The sequence below is a fragment of the Cricetulus griseus genome, chromosome 6 (assembly GCF_003668045.3).
Source record: "Cricetulus griseus strain 17A/GY chromosome 6, alternate assembly CriGri-PICRH-1.0, whole genome shotgun sequence".
In the NCBI taxonomy this organism is placed as follows: Eukaryota; Metazoa; Chordata; class Mammalia; order Rodentia; family Cricetidae; genus Cricetulus; species Cricetulus griseus.
The window spans coordinates 112,269,138-112,293,225 of NC_048599.1; the positions used below are offsets into that span (position 1 = coordinate 112,269,138).

The following is a 24,088-nucleotide window of genomic DNA, read 5'->3' on the forward strand; positions in this document are numbered from 1 at the left end:
CAGCTTTGGACTTTAGACTTCACATGAGACTGGAGTAAGTTAAGACATCAAGGGCTTTGGAGATGGAATGGATGCATTTTGCATGCAATGAAGATATTAACGAAGGAAGCAGTGTAAAAAGTTATGTAGAAAATTTTATTCCCCTCCAGCTTCATGTATCAGGGCCCTAACTCCTATAATGAGTGTATCTGAAGGGCCTGTCTTCAGGAAGCTGTTGATTTTCAATGAAGTCCTACCCGCAGGCCATAATATGCTACGATTGTGGGCTTTGTAGGTGAGGAAGTAAAACAACCATCTTTCTTCTTATCGTTGAGAAGGTAGAGTATGCTATGAAGTTGGGTCAGCAGACAGCAGCCCTGCTGGCACCATGATAGTTGATTAGCATGTATATAACTGTAAAAATTAAATTTCTTCTCTTTAAACCACCCAGGCTATGGTACGTTTCCATGGCAGAGGGCCCCAGACTTGAAATCCATATGCTTCTATGCTCTTGGCTCTTTCCCTGGACCTGATACCTTTGGTCAGTTACCAGACATCCTTGGATTTCACCTTGTCTGTGAAAGGGATAAAAATATCACTTACCAGCTAGGTTATTTTGAGAAGTAAATTATTCAATATATAAAAATGGCTTTGTGGTACGTATAAAGCAGATAGACTATTTTCATATTTTATTATTTAATTAATTTTATATGTATGAGTGGAAGTCTGTGCACTACTTGCATGCCTGGTGCCCCAGGAGGCCAGCAGGAAGCGGCAGATCCCTGGAGTTACAAACAGTTGTGAGCCACCATGGGGGTGTTGGGAATCAAACCTGTGCCCTCTGTAAGAACAACCAGTGCTCTAAATCTTTGAGTCATCTCTCCAATTCCTGACTACCTTAATCTTAAACCTTAGAAACTGTTAAATAAAGAACAAGGAGAGGTTCCCCCACTGTTTTTGGCTACTCAAAGGCACTGACAAATAATTGCCATCCAGGAATGAGGTTTATTAGTAGAAAAGGCCTCAGAACCATGATGGTGCCTTAAGGTGGGAGACCACTGGAAGACAACAGTGCAATGTGTGGGAAACAGCCCCAACAGACTATAAACAGAAGAGGAGGCTTCCCTTTCAACCACAGAGGGGCTTCATTCAGAAGAGTAGCTTGAAGTAGGAGTAAAGAGAGAACCTTCCAGAAACGGATAATGAGCCAGGGAGAGGCTCAGAAAAGACTGCCTTCAGGAAATCCCCTGGCTTCTATAACCAGGAAGTTCTGCACCATGTGGCTTAGTCTATGGCAGGCTATGGCAAGAAGAACCAGCAGGCAAGCATTGTACAGTGAAGGACCATGAGTTAGGTGTTGGTAGAGTGGCCCAATTTCTTCAGGCTGTGGGATCGGATGTCGTGGAGCGACCAGTGTGTTAAGGGGGCAGGACAGTCATGTAATAGCTAGTAGATAGGAATAAACATTGTCAATTTAGCTTCATCTGAAGCCAGAGATAAACTTTTCTTCAGGAAATTCTCCTTGCAAAGCTAGGTGGGTTTCCCCCTGCTTACTAGAATGGGTCAGTCTGAAAAGACACTATTTAGGACTTCAGACTCTTCTGACAGACTGACGTTTCTCAAGGAATAGAAACTCTTGGTTTTCTTAGCTTCCCTCGCCTGTGTGTCCAGCTTTTTAGCATTGTGACACAATACTGCTGTCCACAAAACACATGCTGAGGACCCCGAACTGAAGTTACAAAGAAAAAATAAATCACCAAAAAGTCTCATAATGTATTAAGTAGGTTGTAGGTTTATGAGTTTGTGTTGGATTGCATTCATATGTTTCCTTGTGCAGCTGCGTGTACACATGGCCTGCAGGCTGCATCTCGGATACCCCAGTGTGCTAGAGGCCAAAGAGCAGGAGAGGCAAAATGGAAAAGTGGAAAAAATAGAATTATTTCATTCAATTAAAAAAATCCCTAGGAATTCAAAACACATGGATTCAGTCTGACATTAAAGCAGATGTACATCTCATGAACATGGAGGCAGAAACAAAATGGCAAGTAAAAGCTAAAGAAAGCCACCCAATTTGCATTTCTATTAATTCAGCCTTAAATATAGCTTGAAGTCATCCAGTCAGTGATTGACTTCCCAAAGGCGATGGTCAGACAGGAAGTCATCTCACCTTGTGATTTGATTAGTATTTAATTAGCTTGCCTTTTTATATAAAATTTGTCACACAAATACTCAACTGTAATCATGATAAAAGTAAAAAATATGTTTCATTGTATTACACCGAAGTAACATGTGCTAGGTTTTTTGAAATTTCAATGTTTGAAAGTATATACAGTGCATAGGAAACAGACCCCTGCTTTATTTTCAGAACACCAATGTCGTCTGTACACATTGTGTGGAAACCTGTGTTGCCCTACCATTTACATCTAATGGTTACTATTCCCAGAGTTGGAGAATTTGTATCAGGAAGATGGACCTGAAGCTCATGAGCCTGTTCTGTGTGCTCTAGATGAGTCAAGTCTGGAGACAGAGGCTGGGGACACAGAGAATTCTTCACCAGAGACCTCCTTTGCAGACTGCTCTGTGACCTCAGGTATGTGACACATGAAGGTGCCCTGTGTATAATAACTATTCCCTCCAGAAGAATCAGAGGGTACATTTCTGACACCAGGACCTATGATACACAAGGGGAATTTGGACACTGATATCAGTGAGAGTTTCTATTAAAATATCTCTCAGGCTGTATTTATATATTAATCCACACTCAAGTGTGTGTGTGTGTGTGTGTGTGTGTGTGTGTGTGTGTGTGTGTGTGTGTGTAACAAAAATAGTTAAAGAATAAGAGGCCATGAATTTCAGGGAGGGGGCAGTAGTTGGAGGAAAGAGGAGGGAGGAAATAATATAACTATATTTTAACTTTATAAAAAAAAAGAAGAGTACAGTGGAATCCAGGCAGATGAACAATAAGTCATGATTTTTAAGTATTTACTACCCTTTGAAATTCATGAAATTGTGCATTTACACCATTTAACTTTAAAAAACAGCTGTGTCTAACAAAATTCCTAAAAGTGTTCGTTTGCCTTTACACCCTAGTCTAAACTAGCTTGAGCTGGCTTTCCTGGTGCACTAGCTCTACTTAAAGATGCAATGAAGCATAGCTGCAGAAAATCTGGAATGCATAGGAACACTATGAAGCCACCCATGTTCCCACAATACACAGGATGGGTAACATTTGGGATGCCTCCTGCCAGTCTTTCTGCATACCTGCCTGTAGAACTGTAATTTCTCCTGTGTTCATTGTAGGTGTTTTTCAGGGTTTTTACTGACTGAATAATAGTAACACTATTTGGACACAATTAAACAAGTGTTGACATCAAGTGTGTCTCCAAATTACTACATCAGGAGCAATGCCTTTAGAGCCCACTGTTCTTATGTCACTCTTGACTCATTAAAAACATATATAATTGGGATTTCTGGGTCAAATGATTTATACAGTTTTAACACATTTGATACTTAGTGTCAACCCTCACTGTAGGAATTTACACTGATTTACATGTTCTTCCCACCTGACTTTGGTGTGTGCTTATCTAGGGAGTGCCTACTCCCCTCAAGCTTTTTGTGTAGGAGTAGGTGGCATCATTTCCAGGCTCTGCCAATTCATCTACAATATAATTTGATATTTTGATACTTGAATATGGATTTGAATTTTTCTGACTTGTACTATTATCATTGTTGTCTTTTTGCAAATCCCTCGTCTTTGAGTACATGTCACCTTCCATATTGAGGCATTTGTATTTTTCTTCTGGTTCATATGAACTATTCAAATATATAATATATAAGTCCCACCAATAATGTAATTTTTATGGCTTGTGTGCTTTTTTATCCTGTTTGTAGTATTTGTTTTTAAACATATAATTATTAACACACATTAATGGGATTCTTTGTGAAATTTCTATGTATGTGCAAACTGTGTATTCTCCCTTCCCCTTCTTTAGAAATTCCTTTACTCGGGGTGCTTGTTTTCTTATTCAATTTTCATGTATGGAAAAGAACTTGCATACTCATCTTTCTTTGTCATAATAACGGGTCTTGGTGTTTTGTTTTGTTTTGTTTTGTTTTGTTTTGTTTTGTTTTGTTTTTCAACACAGAGTTTCTCTGTGGCTTTGGAGGCTGTCCTGGAACTAGCTCTTGAGACCAGGCTGGTCTCAAACTCATAGAGATCCACCTGCCTCTGCCTCTCTGAGTGGAGTCTTGTTTTTTTGTGATGCAATGCTTCTGAGGTTTCCACAGTCAAATGAACCACTGGTGGAGGGGTCTTGTTGAAATGCAGAGTTGAGCTTGAGATTCCTCTGTTGTCACAATCTCACAGGCCCCTACTGCATGGGATTCCAGCCACACATGCAACAGGGAGGTTTTAAGGCATAGACTAGTAAAGCATTTAGACTTGAATACTACAGGCTTTGCCTTCTCCATTAAGTGACGGCCTTGATTCTACAGGAAAGCCAAATCCAGATGTGGGGATTCTATGAGTTACCAAACAGTCCTTGTATGCGCCCTGGCATCATTGGGTGTCACTAGTAGCCTTATAAGTCCACACTGGAAAGAGCTGACTTCTGAGCTAAGGCTGAGAGACAGGGAGACAAGAGTCTGCATCTCAAATAGCATCCAGGGGCATCCCATTCACTAGTGGTTATCTAGCCTGATTTCCAAAGTAGGCAACATAGGCAACATAACGGTCAGAACTTTAAATTCTGTTATTGTTTAATATAAGTATTAATTTTCTTAAGTTTGGCATGGACCCTGTGAGAAAATGGAGGTCATAATGATGGCCTTAGTGGCTGGAAAGACTAGGGGTTGTTTATCTTGTTAGTTTGTTTTTGCTTTTACTTTTTTATCAAAAAAAAAAAAAAAAAACCTCTCTGCCTTACCTCTCTGCCTCTCTTGCCTTCCTTTATTTAAGAAAAACTCACAGACTTCCTATATGCACTGGAACTCCTACTCAATCTTATGCACACAGTGAGGGCCGCATGAGCATCTAAAACTACATCCATGGTTTTCTTCCCTGAAGGGTATTATGGTGCCTTCCTGCATCTGTGAATAGACTCATCCTATCCTTCAGGGCTCTTGCAAGGCAAGAGTTGGCTTCTTTATGAAGCCATGATGACTTCCCTCCAGAGCTTTGCTTTAGACACCGAAGCTGATAAATGGCTTAAGTTATTCTTGGTTTTTGCTTATTTTCTTGTTCTTATGAACCAAGACTTACCAATAGACAAACAAAAACAACTTGTAAAGTGTCATTAGCCCAGAGAATTGACTTTTGTGTTGTTTGATTTTTATTTTGTGTTGCAAGTGATTGGATTTATGGCCTCGCTTGTGCTGGGCAAATGCTCTGCCACTTACCTCTGTATCCCACCCATGGTGTTATTTTGGTCATAGTATTTGCTAAATTTAATAGAGGATTTTACCTATCTACTCATTCTTAGAATTAAAAATTAAAGTATTTGCAAAAGTGTGCCATAGTTTTTGATACATACTTGCATAATGGTATGTGCAGCTTATTGATAAAGATGTTGTGTGTTTGTGTTCTAATATTATGGGTTAATATTTCCAGTAGTTGCTAAAGTAACATGGAAAAAATGTTTCTTAAGCTGCACATTATCTTTAAATGTGAATTTTTATGTGCATATATAAAAGATAATTTTAAATCAGAATATTTCTTATTCTCTTTTTAAACCAGTTTTCATTTTTTAGTTGATGATAGTTTTTTGCATTTGAGTCTATTACCTGAGTAGCTTTTACATGAAGATTCTTCAGGAGTTGCTTTTATTCCTCAGCAATCAGCAATAAGCATAGTGTCTCACACTAAACCAATTCTAATGGCATTTATATTTCCTCCAAAGGATGAAAGACTAGAATTCTGTAATGGAAAGTTCTAGAAAGTATTTTCAACCTCTCAACACATTTAGGGGTTGGTGTTTCTAGTGTTCTACTCATTGACTATTCAGAATAGCATGCTTCCAGTTAAAAATGGAGAGCACTGAATGGAATCACACGCACACATACACACATGCACAGACACGCACACACACACACACACACACACACACACACACACACACACCTCGCATAAAGTAAGGAGAAGTAAGGGAGAAGGCACATTCTGGGGATATGGAGATTTAGTGGAAGCAGGAGGAAGAAATGTGGAGTAATCGTATTGTATACATGTCTGAAATTCTCACAAATATAGAAACATGTTTAAGAGAGATTGTCTCCCCCTCTCTGCAGTTATTAATTAAAATACACAGGTTATTTTTATAAATAATGCTCCATCTTTCCAAAATTAGCACAATAGCTTCTAACAACAATGGCACTGTATTTTAGAACTGTCAGTACAGTTGTAATAATGAGAATGGCACTTCTGCTTTCTGAAGCCACCGGCCATTATAGAGCAAGAAACTATCACAGAACGTGGAAGATTCCAAAGGGACTTAAACCACCCCGTGGTTTTAATTCTGTACACTTACAGAAAGGAGTCATTTGTAAATGTCTGTATTGCTTTGTCAAGACAAGTGAGTAGTTACTTTTTACATCCATTTTTATTATCGTATTTTAGGAAGTAAAGTACTATTGTAAAATGAAAGTATAGCAAATGAGATTTCAAACTAAGAAAATGCTATTGAGTTTGGAGGAAACACTTTTATGTAGCACTGAACAAGTCCGAAGTTTCTCTTAGGGATCCATTACAAAGCCTTGTTTGGGCTCTAGAAATGTAACTACCCCAGGATGGTCAGCAGAGGGCGCTTTGACATTTATAAAGAGACAGGATTTCTCTGTTCCAGTGTGGAAAATTATAATGTAACTAGTGTGCCATGTGTGAATACACAGTGCGCATGACCCAGAACGCATGTATATATTTTGATTTATATATTCGTTCACGTGAAGATTTTAAAATTCCACCCCAGCTAATGAGCTCACCAACCTGCTTGTTTTCAGACTGTAATACCTTCTTTTTCATTCCCCCATATGTTCAACTCCTTAGGTTTATCCGGTGACATTATGCTTTGGAATATATTGTGGATATATTTTGCATAGATCATGTTCTGTAGGAGGGGTTTAAAAGTTGACCTTTATAAAACAGCATCTTTCTCCCTGGTCCAATCTGTCCCAGTGCTGTGTTGTTGTGTTGTTGTTTTGTTTTTCCTTTTTATAGACAAAAGTCCAATCTTAGGTTTGATCTATACTTATTTCTGTGAAGGTGTCACAAAATTTATCCTTGCACTTAAGGATCCAAATAATGTTCCATATCACTATCCTGTGGAAAATCTAGTGAGTTTTAGGATCTCTAGAAATAAATGCCACAGCATTTGAAACTAAAGGAAGATCATTACTGTTTCAGAATTGGCTCAAGTGAAGTGAGCCATCCTTAATATTTTCCTAAATTTAGTTATCATTGACTAATAAGAACTTGCAATATTACTGAGGTCATTTAAGGGTAGATAGTAATATGAAGAAAAATGATTGTTGATATTGGTGCTTACGACAGCTCTTGCATTCTTTACAAACTCAGCATGTTGTGTGTCCTAAAAGGGCTCTCAGTCAGTCACTCACATGTCAAGGACAAGGCCATGGGTATTTTATCAGAAAGAAAGTGTGTATCTTGTTTCTAATTTAAATTTAAAAAATGGAGAAAAAAGTGTGTAGTGCATTTCTAGTCTGTAGCTAACATGGACTGGGTTTATTCCCATGCCAGTTTATAACTACAAATTCAACATTTTAGCAGAGTTGTAACAAAGTGATGACTTCACATTTTAAATTGATTAGTAGATCTTGCTTTCTCTATTCCGAGATGTGAACAAGGACTAAAAGCCAGAATGACAGGAAGAAGGCAGTGACTTTGTGAGGTCACATTGGTGAGGAGCCAAGCACCAAGCTGTTGTGTTTTATTTTAAAATTATATGATCTAGATAAGAAGGTATAAGTTAAATGCTCCTAAAGAAGCAGTAATCCATAGAAAATTGATACAAAAGAGAGAAAAGCCACAGGATCTAGCTCTTAAAGGGCTCAACAGAAGACATGTGGACAGAGACGACTGATAACATTGCAGGCTGAGTGAGTATCACCAGTAAAAGCAGTTACCAGATATCTCAAAGTGTGTCAGAACATGTGATAAGGGGTTTGAGGAGGGGAAGCAACAGGAGTTTAGACCTTGAAGACTGAGGAGAGCTGACGTGTTTCTTTAAGGTATTTCTGCAGTTGGTTCTCCCACAGCAAAAGCTCCCTTAAAGTTAACAATTCCTTGTCTGGATATTTATAAAATATCACCACAACGCATGCATGACCTTTTCCAAGAGTGGTTGTAAGGAATTACTCGGGGGCGTTATACTGACAGCTTGGCATTGCCCACGAGGAGAAGACTTAGGCACGGAAGTTGGCAATCACTTTAATCCCCCGCAAGAACGGCTTGGTGAGCATTACCTGTGTGGCCTTAAGTCCATTTTCATTTGTATTTCCTTTTTTCTGGTTTGGGCTGCTTAGCTCCTTCAGCCTTTCCCACAGGTGTCAATGAATTAAAAAGATTTCTAATTCATGCCCTTCTTTCTATCTTGCACTACGCTAGCTAATGTCAAGATTTCTGGTGTGGTCATCACAATCTCAATCATTGTGATGGACTCCACTCTAGACCATTCTGCCTTCAATATGTATTGACAGTAAAGGAACAAGCCCTTCCGCTGGGTATAAGTCACCCTCACAATCCTGTACTTATTATTGTTGTTATTATTATTTATTTATTTATTTTGGTTTTTCCAGACAGGGTTTCTCTGTGTAACAGCCCTGGATGTCCTGGAACTTGCGCTGTAGACCAGGCTGACCTCGAACTCAGAGATCCGCCTGCCTCTGCTTCCAGAGTGTTGGGATTAAAGGTGTACACCACTGCGCAGTTTACAACCGTGTATTTTCATAACCTTCTCTCTGTGTGCGGACCCCTGAGCAAAGGGTAGCCGGCAGTGATAATACAGTTTAAGCCAACATCATTACACACGATTCAAATTTAATTCTAGCTGAAGTATTTCAGCACAAAAAATATTCTATAACTAGGAGCAGAGGAGCTCCACGGATGGCCATGTGGGCCTGTGGTTCTAAGAGAGATTTTTTTCTCTTTGGGGAACTCATTTCCTAGAAGCTTGGATCCAGGAGAGAATATGCAAGGTGGGTGGAGGTGGCTTCTCTCCATTCTGCGGGAACACATGTTCCCTGGCACACAGAGCGAACTATGACAGACCAAAATGTGAGCGTGTGTGTAGATCCATATACATAGAGCCGAAAATAAAAGTAATCTATTTCCTCTCAAAGAAAAGATTGTTATTTCTAAGGAAAATAAAATAGATATTATTAATGGCATGAAAGTGAGCACAGTTAAGAGGTCCGTGCAGCCTTGTGTGAATGCCAATATGAGGACATGCTTTGAACTTTCCAGATAGTCTTTGACAAGAGGACTATGAATCTGGAATGAAGGTATGTATGATGTTCAAGTACACAGCAAGGCCATAAGTAAGACTACCTTGGAAGGCAAGGTTCAGTAAGGTGTAGACCCTGTCCTCACCAGCTCCCGGAAGAAAAGACTAACTAGGGAGTACTGTTCTCACCAAGGTACAAGGAGGTCCTTTTCACTGCCATTGTTTCCTGCTGAAATGCAAACCCACTTTTCATCAAGCAGAAGCGATGATAGGCTGCAGCAAGGGTGAAAAGATAAGAGCCCGTAGAGTGAAAGTTTCTAGGCTAGGAGAAAGTCTACTTGGGGGAAAAGAAGGAAGCAAAGTTGTGTTTTACCTAAGGAAGCCCCAGATCCTTGAAGAAAACCCAGTATTGTTCATTGCTTGCTATACCAGTAAATTTCAGCAGAGGGCAGACGTTACATGAAAATGAATCTGAACTCACCAACCCCCTTCCCTGTTTTTGCTTTCAATATTTTATTGTGAATTTTCTGGTCTCTAAACGATTTTAAAAATATTTTTAAAGCATTTAAGGTATATAATACACTAAATAAGAAATTTCTTAGATTCCAGTTAATATTTTTGAGTATTACCAAAATATTCAAAATGTGTTTCCAAAGTCAAGAAATCCACCCCCCACGGTTTACAGCCTTTTAGAAATTTACTGTCATTGTAAGCAAAGCTGGTTTTTTTTTTATCTTATTTGTGAAGTTATTACTCTTTAAATTTTTATTTTAAAAATCCATTCTACCTCTTAATTGAAGAATTATAATTTTCTTTGGTTCCAATGAGTTTGATATAGATGATTATATTAATAGAAGTGACTGCCATTTTCAAATTTATCTCATAACTCACTTTGGTAATTCCCTTAGGAAATAAAATAATATATGTAAAAGTTAATTAAACACATTATACACTGTCACTCCAATATCCAATACAGCTCTACACGAATTTGTATTTATTTCTCTTCGAAACTCTCTTCCCTGATTTAAAAGTATCCTTCTTACAATAAACTTTAAAACTATAGATGCAACTATCTATATTTTCAAATAAGAGCAAGCCACCTGGGAGTAGTGTCTGAATTCAGATTGGGGAAACTTGCTGGGCTCCAAAGCACATGTTCTCTTCATGGCAAAGCTCTGCCTCCCCCAGCCCTCTGTTTTGTATATCACACATGACTTAGGATATTAGGACCTACCAGACTGTCATGTCTTGAAAAGTAGCAAACCAAAACAGGAGAATGGTGAGTAAATCAATTGTAACAATTCAGTGTTTGGTACAAACTCAAAACATAGTTTTGTTTTGTGTTTTCCTTTGCAACACAACACATTTCTTGACATTGCTTTTCTGGAGGTGGGGTGTGTGTGTGTGTGTGTGTGTGTGTGTGTGTTAAGAGAGATTTTCTTTTTCTTTTTTAATTCAGACAGAAAACATGCAGGGAAGGCAGTTTTGTTGTTATTGAAGATATGCTATTTTCTTTATTATTAAGTTTATTTTCTTTAATACTTCTGTTTCTATGAAAGAACAAATAAAAGTGCAAAAAATATTTGCTTAGGAAACTACATTCCCTTTGTGAGGAGGTGAAGATTTGTCCTTTAAAGATCCGCTTCAAATGGCAAAGCAATCCGGCTCTGTGCCCTCCTTCTTATTGTGCAGAGATCTCTAACAGAGTCACTGTAGCTGATTCTGTGCTGTGAAGTCAGAAGTGTCCCTTCTTAATCTGTGTGCAAAATAAGTGTAGATGAGTTGAGTAGAAAGTTTGTGTCCATCCATGAGTCAGAGATATTAGCAAAATTCAGGCATTTCTCTAACTTGTTTCTTGGAAGATAAGATGTTTTAATTTTTATGGAAAACATGACATTACAAGGAGAATGATTTTTTTAAAGTGAATTTCATTTCATTTAGCACCAAGGATGCAGAGCTTTGAAAGCTTCACACAAATCATGATCCATGCTTGATGTTGGTAAAAAGCACTGCGATTCTGGGTGACATAGATAAATCATTTAACCTCTCTGAATATTGGTTTCTCACCTATACAATTGAGCTGTTAATGGGTGTAGCTACTGCAGAAGATGATATATCCTAATTTGCATTGTATCTGGGAAAGCTCTGAGCTTAGTGTTCTGACACAATGCACATTTGGTTATGAAATCTACATAACCCAAATAATGAAATTAATTACACTGTATATATAGTAGCAACATTATTATCAGTAAATTTTTTGTGCACACTGTATAAATCCTCCACCCCAAACTTATGTATGCTAGAACAAAGCTGGGGGACATCTTGACTTTACATATACTAACAGTCAGTTTAAGATTATGGTTTAATTGCTAATGATGAGAAAATGAAGTGGAAAAATCAAATATTATTTCCACTTCCATTATACTCACTGGAAAATTTGTTGGTAACAATATTCAATTTCTAGATTGTATTTACTGGCATCTTCCCAGCTACTTTAGTATACTCTTCAGCTCTGAATTCTACATTTAAAATAACAAGTGGAGAGTATGTCGAAATTTACTTTTTTGCCACAGAAATCTTGGCCTATCTGTCTAGAACTGGAATTATCTTCGCAATGACATTTTCCTATCTCATTTTACACCTTGCCTTTTCCTTACAAATCATATTCTCTTTTCATCAGTACATCTGCCCGAAACGCTCTCCGACTTGACAGTTCTATCCCACACTCGCCTCTGAGTCTCTAACAAGACATACCTCTGGGAATTGCAAAGTGCCATATTTAAAATCTCTCTGTGAGATATCCAGGTTTTCCCGTGTGATCATGAGGGACTCCTCAAATTCGAGTTCCAGAGCTAATCTATGACAACTGATAAGCACAGTATTTTCACATTAGTGTATTTATGTTGTGCTAATATACTTAAACAGTATGTATGTCCGTGGAGAGTTTTTGTACAACTTTTTTTTTCTCAGCTTTTGATTTTTAAGGGCGGTGTCTAACATGTTTGATAGATTGCATGTGACTGAAGTTCCATGATATCGTCCAACCTAAATGGACTTACTTAAATTGTAGGAGATGACTTACGTGTGGAGAACATATTCCATAGGGACAGGAGTCCACAGCAAAACGCAGGAAGTCACTGATACACACGAAGCATGGATGACTCTCAGATATGGTACTCTAAGTCAAAGGAGGGTTGCATGCTCCATGAATCCACTTACATGGCATTCTGGAAAGGGTAAAGCAGTGAAACCAGAAACCAGATCAGTAATTGCCAGGGGGCAGCAGGAAGGCACTGACAACAAAGAAGCTATAGGGGACTTGTAAGGTGATAGAGATGTCTTCATTGTAGCTAGCAGTGGTTACATGCAGAACTGAAACATTTTTCAAACTCACTAACCAGGAAGGAGTGATCTTCATAATTAAGCTACATTCATCTGGCTCAGAATGGTGAGCCACTTAAAATAAAGAACATACTGATAACTTGAAACTGGACATCTTCTCCTTTTCAAGTTGTACTGATAACATACAATGTGATTGTTTTCCTCTATTTCTATTTCAGCACTAAAAAATATGGCACTGAGTAATTTTCAGTAACTGACAGGTAACTTAATATGGTTTATTATTGTTTCGAAAGCTTTAAGAAGAAATGAAAATTGCCTAACAAACTATAAATATAATGAGACAGAATTAATTATGGGAACATTATGAAATGGAATGCCAGCCCCGGTAATATACCAGTTGTTTGATTTTCATTTCAATTCAGCTCTTCTGCCATCAAGTTATTGTGCCTAGTATTGCCCAGTAGTTATCAAATCAAAAAAGGTAAATGATACTACAGCCTTTTGACATAAAAGGAACCTAGAGTCAGACCAACCTAAACAGAAAGTTTCACAGATCTTTCTGATTCCAAGTCACCTTCAGGAACTCCTGTGCCCTGACATTTAATGTTAGTTCTGATCCTTGACAATGAGATTGCATACATCTCTGGAGATAAATGATAAGAAAAAAGGTTGTGAAAAAGGAATGACCCTGACTTCCAAAAGCAACACTGGGATTCAGTGAAGGGCATACACTTGTCATTCACACTCTCGGTTGATGGCGGCTTCATATAATTATAGTAAAGAGAAACATTTCCAGACTCTAGCAAATGTGATGCCAAACGTCAGTTATATCCTCTTGGAGAAGATTCTTTTAGAGGTTTTTAAACTCATGTTTATTTATCTCTGAAATGTTAATTTCATAACTGGTCATTAGGTCTGTACATTTCATTAAATTTTATCTTTTGCTCATTCCACTGTCATTATACACAAACAGCCCAGTGGCTTCTACAGTAATTTGTGTTTAAAAGCCACTATTGAGCTTAGAAATTCCTTCCAGGAGACAAAATGTATGTGTATAGGTGAGATATGGAATTCAAACACAAATGTGCAGGAATTCACATTTTCTTTCCTGCTGGGTGTTACTGTAGGTAGGTAATGTGGGTTTGAGTCATTCCCGGCAGCTGCTCATCCATAGTGGAATGTTTTCAGGATAGCCCGTAAGAAACTCTTACCTTTTATTCATCCTTGCTTGGGTGTGCCTTCCCCACTTGCATTGAACTGTATGTACTGTGTGCTGAAGAGGTGTGCAGTTAAAATACGTTTATTCTCAGAAATATTTTTTAAATATTTTAAAATGTTTTCCTTTGCAGAGTCAGACACAAGTTTGGCAGCAGGGAGTGTCAGCTGCTTAGACGAAAGTCTTGGACATAACAGCAACATGGGCAGTGATTCAGGCATCATGGGAAGTGATTCAGGTACTGCCTAACTGTTGTGTAAACCTGAAAAAGTGTGAAATAAGACACCATATAGTGGAATGCATGGGGGCTGCTCATAGCCTCCCTAATGGATTTATGCAATTAAAGCAATTTTTTTTAACAGCAAGTCATGTTGGAACTTTGCCATTTACTTTCTTTAACAGTATAACTTGCTCAAGTCTTATGAGAAAACTCTAGTTTTGATCTAGTGTATGTCTTTTTGGTCAGGAATAGGCCACATTTCATAGAATCATGTTTTCTATGAGATCTGTTTCAGTTCATTTGACTGTGCTTAAACTCTTGGTGCGGTTTGGTATATTTACCCCTTCCCAGATTATTTGTTATTTTAAAATGTACTCAGAAAATTAATACTTCCAATAAATGCAATGTGATTACAGATAATAAATAGGGTGCCTCTTAAAATGAGAGTCTAGAGACACATAGAGAATAGATAATGTTTCGATCACTAAATGAAAACTTGACTAGGTATCTCCTATACGGCTCTCCATATTGGCTGCCTCTCACACCTGCAGGAAGTGAGAATGCCTGCTTCCAATGGCCCCCCTTATCAATACTTCCTCTTATTAGACTTCCTAACTTGTCAGTTTTATCGATCCAAATTATCCCATTCTGTCTATTGAATGTGTGATTACAGAGAGCTAGAGAGTTAGCATCTTTCAACTGTGGCCGACGAGTTATTGATGTCTATTACTCATCTTTCTGTGTTTGTCTAAAAGTTTGAAAAAATGAGTTGCAAGAATTAATAAATAAAACTACTTGGCAATGAGCCAGCTGGGGAACCAAATGAAAACTGACACATTAAATAAGTTAGGTTCTTCTTTGTGATGGGGTTGTTTCTACTTAGAAAGTACTGGGTGGTTCATATTGTTCTGAATGGACAGATTTGTAAAAATATAGATCACTAATGGGAAAAGGATTTTGCATAAACATGGTTATCTGCCTTAAAAGCTTTTGAAGTGGAATTACACCATGCTTCTACCTATCTTTTTTTTTTTCTTTTTGCCCTCCCAGTTTCACTATTGCATCTTTTATAAGTTAGTGTGAGGAAAGCCAGCTCACTAAATGTCAGTCATGACTTTGTCATTAAAAAAGGTCAGTTCATTTTCTGTTCAGTGCGATCATTGTTAAGTTCTCCATGAGGATCAAATTTGACTTTCTGTCTTTGTTCTGAAAGAGTTAAATTGAATGCTTACCACTTCTACTGTATGTCACTAATGCTAGAACTCTAAATATACTCTAGCTGATAGTTACGATCCATATGGGTTGTTTCAAGCTGCTTTGCCCTATCCTAATTTGTATTTGTCTAAGGAAGGGCTTTTCAACAATATTCATTCATTCAATAAATATCTAAAACACATCCTCTATTTGCAGGGCATTTTGCCTACTTAGAGTTGTTAGCAAATGTATTTGCTAATTTTCGTCTTCAGTGTGGCATGAAAGAAGTGATAAATCTGAGCACAACCTACATTTAAAAAGCAAATACATTTTTAAAAGCAAATAACATTTTTAAAGGCAAGCACATTTTCCAGGGATGCCCTTCAGGGTCTAGATGGATGAGTGTTTAAGAGCAAAGAATGATTTTGTATAGTGGGCAGTAAAATCCTGAAATGATAACATTTATGAAATAATTTGACCCCCGAATGCATTTTTTAACTATATAGAAGTCTTTTAATACAAGCTTTTAGTAAACTGGTGAAAGCTTAAATGCATACTGAATTATTTAATACTGTAATAGCTGAAATTGATTTTACCTTCTAGGCTAACAGCATAAGGCACCTTAATCCACACATCCTTAATCCCCCTTCCAAAGTAACATAACAAGGACCAAGGCAATTGTATTGTGATCTTCAGAGAAATATCATACTATAGCAGAATGTGATTGCTGGCACTTTTCAAGTTTAAGTAGTCTAATTAAGTGACAAGATTTCTCCTCCCCCATTTTTAGAAAGATATTTTGCTTCTCAAAGCAGTGGTACTTTTTGTCAATCCTTATTGACCTGATATGGAGAATGTGCCTCCTGCTATTTTGAGAAGATGTCTATTAATATTTGTCCAATAGGAGTGTGTTTTCCCCGTGGTTACACACTATAGGTAAAAGGATGCTTTGTCGATTTCAGACACACGCAGTGGCAGACCTTTTCTCTCCAAGAATAACTCAGCTGTCAAAACCCATGTGAGAATGAAGTTTGCCACATGCTGTAGTTCCAATAGAATAGTATTATTTAAACCCTATTTCATTTCCTTTTTGACCATTTACATGTTGCAGTATAATTTAAAGATCTTCAACTGGCTTTTATTTTTAAAAAGGGAATGTGCAGCATACTTCAAAGCTTGTCAGTGGTTTTAATACCACTTTCATTATTGGGCTTAATTGATTATAATTTGGATTACATGGATTATATAATTGGGTTTAATGGATTATAATTTGGGTTCTATCAATTTATAATTGGGTTATATTGATTACATCAGAGTGAGCCAAGAATAAATAAACAGAGCAAAACCAAACATTTCATTTTTACTTGATACTAGCTCGTGGCTCATTGATTCTAGCACAGGTTTCTCCTTCTGGTGACGGAGAAGATGAAACTGTTTTCATTGCTTATTTGGATAAATTTTTCCATCCCTGTTTCAGAAGATGTGATAAGGCAAGAATCAGGCAGAATATTTAGCACTAACCCAGCATTTTTCTTTGGATGCTGTTCTAGCATTGAGTCCAATTCTATATTTTTTCTTGAATCCACTCCGATTTTCTGTTTTAAATCTCTGGGCTGCCCACTAGACCTCCTAGTCCTGACTCAAAAAAATAATATTATCTATTTATCTAGCCTGATATATTAGGTGTGAGCAGTGTAGTTCCCTATACTGGGTCCTTTGAGAAGCAAAAGTACTTTGGAAGGATGTAGAATGCAATAGGTGCCTACAGAATGAATTAGTGGCATGTGACTTGTTCAGTAGCAGTGAAATCTCAACTTTGGCTCTGGAATTAAATCTTTAAAATGATAGCCCTTTCTGAGTTATAATGATGGAATAAAATCCCAGTATGTTATATCAGTTACTTTTCTCATCACTTAACCTTACTTGCTTGACAAGAAACAACTTAGGGGAAGAAAGAATTACTCTAGTCTGTGGTTCAGAGGATATAATCCATGATGGTACATGTGGAGAGTGTGGCTCCTGGTTGTAGAAGCTGGAGAGTGGATTGTCTTGTTTGTTTCTCTGGCAGCCTAATGGAAAGCAAGGTTGTCCAGGATATAACTCTCAAAGACTCCCCTTGCCTCGGGCCAGTTACTCACTTCTTCTAGTTAGACCCAACCCTCAGAGGTACCTGCTGCAGAGGAACCACAGGAGACTGTAGGGACACTTCATTTTCAACTCTAACACACACATAAGCGACACTGAGAGGTCATCTATTTTACCTGGGTTTTGGGTTTCTACAAAAGAGAGCTAGAAAATTCTATGTTTCTCTCCTTTTAAGTCTTGTTACCAAAGGATATACTGGAAAACCTAACAATGAAAGGGGAAATGATTACTAACAAGTATATACAATTGCTATAAGGGATGCAACATTGTATTGTTTTTAAATCTATACCAAAATTTTGATAGAGCAAAATTAACAGAGAATTTATTGATATAAAATTTTGCATCTCGATTTAGGTACTGTTTAAATTATGTCTTTCATTATAAATATTCTAGCTCTTTGGGGAAAAGTTGGGTAATAAATGCATTTATTAGAGAAGAAAACATGAAGATTTTCATTACTTATAGGAACCACTTGTTGGAAACAAAATATTATCATTATATTGTTAAATAAACCTGAACCTTATAGAAATATAATGGGAAGTAAACTCAAAACACTGATGATCTGTGAGATGTTTTTCATAAAAAACCTATTAAATGACTCAGCAGATGAGTCAACCACAGCTTAAATGCATTACATCTGTGGTTAGTCATACGTAGAAAGTAAACGTCCTGCTTGCTCTGTAGATGGTTCTTACTAAGTGGTATTTGGTGTGAATTTTCCTACCTGTTCAGCTAGTTCTCTCTCAGCAAGTTAAAATCCACTCAAAGAAGATCAACGGTTTGTGGAAATAGAGCTGTCAGCAAGTTTTTGAAAGTTAATGGGACTATGTTAGCTTAGCTTTAGTGTGATCATTGTTGAGGGAGTGAGCGTGCATTTCATTTGTGGTGAAATACTGATAAGCGGTCATTTCATCTTTTCTGATGCTTTAAAGCACAGGTAGACGTTTAAGTTGGGAAAATATTTGTTTTAATACATTCCATGCTGTAAGCAATGCATTTTTAGAGCCTTTCCTCATGGCTAATAAGATGGGAAAACATGGTCACCTCTGAACAAAATACATTTAAACCAAGATATGTTATAATAAGATTATCCTAGCATTTATAAAATCACTATTAGTTAGCATTTATTTTGTCAGTACTTTTTATTTAAAAATGTGTGTTATGGAAATTCTTGTAGTATATTTTGCTTTGGGTGTCAGGAGAACAAATGCATGGGGACTTTCATATCAGGGAGTCATAAAATGACAGTTTAAAACTACATGATAAAATTCATGACAATTTAGTTTAAAGCTACGCAATTATGTTTTATCTTTAATGGAAAAATTATCAGTTAAAAGCCAGTATAGAAAATGTTGTCCTACTGTTTCCTAAATATGCTGTACAACCTAGTTGCTTTGAATGCCAAAGATCTCCCTCTCTCTCTCTCTCTCTCTCTCTCTCTCTCTCTCTCTCTCTCTCTCCCTCTCCGACCCCCTCTCTGTGTGTACTTGCTCTCTGTGTCTGTCTCACTCTGTCTCTGTCTCTCTTTGTGTCTTTCTCTGTCTCTCTCTCACACACAGAAGCAGCCCTCCATGTCCACTAGTGACACATATACAGATTCTGTCAATTGTGTATCCAAATTATATTTTAAAATTTGTATTGAACACACAGAAATATTTCATCATAACTTCTTCAGCAATAAAATAGCATTTTATAAAGCATTTACACTATATCAGGTTTGTAAAGAGAGACCATTTGTAAGAAGATATATATACACACTCTGCACAAATAGTGTTCCAGTTTATATGCTGGCCTTGCCCTCCTAAAGCCCCACAGATATCAGTAGATGACAGCAGGTACATACTTTGTGGCATTTAGTTGCCAGGTGATATTTAGCAAATTAAGTAGTTCCAGCTGTTATTTTTCTTTCTTTTTAATAAAAAAAAAATGAACGTGAGAGCTACTCACTCCTGCCTTTCTAGCTCCTCTTGGTTTACAGGTGGAAGGGCTAAGAGAAACCAGGGGGACCTGAAGAACTGAGAAATCTGGTAAGGTAGCAATGGAAACTGACAAGCCTATACCATAGCCTTTCTAAGAGGCAAGGGAAATGAGCCCTCCCTTTGGTCTCCCATATCCTCTCCTCCAAGGACCCCATGCTGTTAATTTACTGCCTAGTAGGAAATCTAGATCATGTCCCAAAGACAAAGCTGACACTCTCTGGTACAGAAAATAGAAAATTGGTTGGCTTGGATCACAGAGGAAAAGAACTCAAACCACCAGAAGCCTGTGTGCACTTTCCAGCTTCTGAGCTTAAGTTTCTTTATTGCCCTTTCTCTGATGTTGCTTTTCTGTGTTTATTTTCTTCAGATGAAAGTACAGGGACACAAAGAGCATCCCCCGACCCAGAACTGCAGCTCAGACCTTACCAAATGGAAGTGGCCCAACCAGCTTTGGAAGGGAAGAATATTATCATCTGCCTTCCCACGGGGAGTGGGAAGACCAGAGTGGCTGTTTACATCACCAAAGATCACTTAGACAAGAAGAAGCAGGCTTCTGAGCCCGGGAAGGTTATGGTCCTTGTCAATAAGGTACTCGAGTTTGCGTCAATATTCTTATTTTTCATCATTCTGAACCTTTCAGACGATAACATTTGTAGCAACAAATCACACAGATTTCATTTAATTAGTTGTAATGTCTAAGAAACCATTTATTTTAATTTTCCCCTTCAAGTTATATACCTAAAATTTAAACTACAATATTAAATCAAATTGTTCTAACTTGTATATAAAAATTAAATTTTCTAACACACAGTGTAAGGCCATGTATGTGAGCATGTGTGACCTGAAAATATCCTTGGAATCTAGGATCCAGTGCCTTCCTTTAAAGTTCCTGTAGCCACTAACCGATAACCAAACATCCCCTTTATCCAGAACATACAGAATGTGACTGAAAGCCAAAGAGAAAATTAAGTGAATATTTTGTCTATTTCAAATTAAGTAAGTGAATGATGGTTAAAGAATTTATGCAAATATATGCTACATTAAATGGTAGTGAACTTTTCTTTGACAATGTGTATCTTCTGAAGGCCCAAAACCCATTTTCACATTAACATTATAAACAAAATTTATTTAAATAGATGAGAATGTGTACATTTGTAGATTAGGAATATTATTTTTTCCTATTCTATAAAATAAAATTTAGTGTGCTTTTCAAAACAACAATAGCTTTTTTCTTACTTTTGTATATTCATTAACAGAAAATACATCAATAGACTTTTAAAACTTTGTATTTTTAAGGGTTAGACTATTTCTAAAATTTTTGCTTGAAAGCTGCTTGGCATACTAAAAAGTACAGGCAGAATCCAAGCTTTAGTGATTTATTTTTCCATCACGATGCTTGTGATCAACTTGTATGCAACTTCTGAGTCCAAAGTGCTCTCCTCAAAATAGGAATGTGACTCAATGGAAGAGCTCTGGGTTTGAAATCCAGTACCCCCAAAACAAAACAAAGGTACGTGATACCTTTACAGCTTTATACATGCTATAAGAAGACAATTTTTTTAAATTTTCTTTTCCTGCTGCTGATGACACATTAATATGTATTTGCCCAAAACCTTTCATTTGTTCCCTTTTTGAGTATAGGAAGTTTAAATCTGGTTTCTACCTATCAGCATTTTGATATTAGACAAATTAGAACCTTCTCTAGATTTTCAGTTGCCTAGTCTATAAAGTCAAATTAGGTTCCAAGTTCTGAAGTTAAAATTTGATTCTGTGTGTATGTGTGTATGTGTGTTTATGAGCACACACATGTGCTCACATATTAAAAAGAGTTTAATAATGGCTCATTAAATTTTCATATACTTCTTTCATGGAACTTACTGAAATCAAATACTTTACATATGGGACAGGATTGAGTCCTATAGGGGTCCATAGGAAAAAAAAATAATGCTGTTAAGTGAATACAGGGACTTAAAGACACTTAAACCTATGCCTTGTTTCTTTGGGGCAGTTCTTCCATTTTCTGAATCTGAGCCTCATACTCTCCCCTTTCAAAGGTTCTTTCCCTGTTTTTCGGTCTCTGTTATTTTGTCACCTCATCCAAACCATGAACCTTTCAAGCCCAGTTATTATTTTTCATTCATTTCCTTCCCTAATTTTCATTATCTGGTCATAGGACCATAGACAATTAGAGCTGAGAGGAACTTTGTGATGTAACTTTCTTCCTTTGCAGAAAGATTCGTCACTTCTGCTGGCTAATGCCTGGTACCAAGGATACCACCCATCTTTCAAAATAACCACAGACATTCTTTCCACACTTGCCACCTAAAGAAATCCATTCATGCATTTGCCCAAATATATGTGCTCTATGGAACACACAGTCATTCTATCCTTGGTCATTCTGGGGCATAAACCTAATTCTCCCGCTTTGCAACAGCCCTTGGCAAAGAAAAGGCAGCATCCTGTCTGTATTCACACAACATGATTCCCAGGCCCCTCAAGATTTGGAGTTCTCTCAAGCACAGTATTTAGAGTTGGAAAACATGCTGTAGATGCAGTCTTAGGGATGTGAAGGAGAGATGAGGTAGATATCTAGCCCAGGGCTGAGTATATTTGTACATCATAGACTTTGACATTGGCTACATCTTGCTATCAGCTTACAGTCGTTGGCTCCTTTTCATTTGAATACATACTAAGCTAAAACCTTTTTGAATTTATTTTTCTGCAACTATTTTTCAAGCTTCAGTGTAAGCACTTGGTGTTTTTCTTATTCATGAGATTTGATAGTTTTAGATCTGTTTTTTCTTTTATGTGTATGAGTGTTTGCCTACATGTCTGTGCATGCATGCCTGGTATCTATAGAGGCCATTAAAGGGTGTTGGATCCTCTGAAGCTGGAGTTACAAAGAGTTATGAGCTGGGTGCTGGGAATTCAATCTGGGTCCTCTGAAAGAGTAGCAAGTGTTTTTAACTGCTGAGTTACTTCTCCAGCCCTTGATCTAATTTTGTAATAGTCTACCATGCCTGCTTGATGATTTATTCTAACTGGGAATCTTTCAACCCATAAATTGTAGGTACTTCTTATACATGCATATAAATGGAAACATTTAATGTTTATAATTGTCATTATTTATATCCATTTGGATTCTTTTCAGAATCAAAGCAAATTTTATTTGTTCTATATGGCTTGTGTGGATGGATCCTGCATCAGCTTTAGCATAGGTTGTGAGCTAGGTACTTCAGGCCCAAGGACTTAACATAGGCTGTGAGCTAGGTACTTCAGGTCCAAGTACTTCATGACTATTTTCAAAAGCTAGAAGACTAAACAAAGATATTCCAATACTGATAGCTGTTTGTGGGTATTTCATAGAGTAACCGAACACTTCCTGTTAAACATCAAAGCTTTTGAGTTGCACATGTGAAATCTGAATCTTTCAAATGGCATTTCTCCATGCAATGAGCATTGAAAGCATCACTCAATGCTTTCTTTCCCATTCTTCTTTTCCTCAAGATTACCAAGTCTTCCCACTAGCTCTCTATTTACATCATAGTTGATTGCCATAAATTTTAAATTTAATTAAAGTAGCTTCAGCTTTATTTTTGTCAGGAAGTCTCTGACTTAGGAAGACAGCATATTCATGTTTAGCCTAGCCCTATTAATAGCAAGATATTGTAACTTTTAGTCTAAAATACAGAAATCCTGGTCTCTAATACCATTTCCTTTCGTCTCCATCCTTTCCAAAGTTATAGCCTTCAAGTGCAGAGAGAAATGCAAACACCACCTGTGCTCCCAGACTTTCCATTTCCTATCTAGGGCTTCAACATCACGAGGGATAAATCCCAGGTTCCTTGAGATACTGTAATGCAGCCCCATATGATTCAGCAGAAGTGGGTAGCAGTTGGGCTTGATTAGTCTTGGCACGCACTGTGTCACATCTCAGGAAAAGGCTCCAAGAGGACCACACACCTCCCAATTAGCCATGTCAGACTTGCATCTGGCTTTCTCTATGTCCTTCAGTAGGAAGTCAATGCCACCCAGAGTGAGTTTCGGGATTATCCAACGGTGACTGAATTATCAGGTAATACGGTAATTATGAGAAATAGAATCTGCATGTGCTGAAGTCTGGCCATGACGTTCTTCTGCCAAATTTCTATTTGCTATTACTATATACTCCTGGATTTCCATTTTTGCATCCTCCTAGAAGGGAACCTGTAGCAGGCTCTTTCTTTTGGGCCACCAATCAGCTCCCAAATCATGACATAGAGACTTTTTCTTAGTTATGAATGCTCAGCCTTAGCTTATCCTCTATGGCTTAACATGTTTCTTTCTCTTTGTTCATGTTTTGCCTCAGGACTTTTTACCTTTTCTTTCTGTATGTCCTACTTTTCCTGCTTCTTCCATGTTTGACTGGCTGGCACCTGGCTTGCTGGCACTGGCTGTCTCCCTCTCTTTTGCCCTTGTTCTCTTCTTCTCCTCTCTTGAGCCTAGATTTCTCTTCCTACTTATTCTCTCTGCCCACCAGTCCCAGCTATCCCTTTCCTGCCTAGCTACTAGCTGCTCAGTT

At 37.6% G+C, this 24,088-nt stretch overlaps 1 protein-coding gene across 2 annotated transcripts in view; it reads left to right on the forward strand.

Annotated features, from left to right (window-relative positions):
* Positions 1-24,088, forward strand: part of Ifih1 (interferon induced with helicase C domain 1) — a 53,421-nt gene that overhangs the window by 9,947 nt on the left and 19,386 nt on the right. The window contains exons 3-5 of one of the 2 annotated variants that reach the window (XM_027420316.2): positions 2,486-2,569; positions 14,123-14,227; positions 19,895-20,115. In XM_027420316.2, coding sequence (XP_027276117.1) covers positions 2,486-2,569; positions 14,123-14,227; positions 19,895-20,115 — 410 coding nt within the window. Of the gene's footprint in view, positions 1-2,422; positions 2,570-14,122; positions 14,228-19,894; positions 20,116-24,088 lie in introns of both variants that reach the window. The other variant, XM_027420315.1, reaches the window with a different exon arrangement.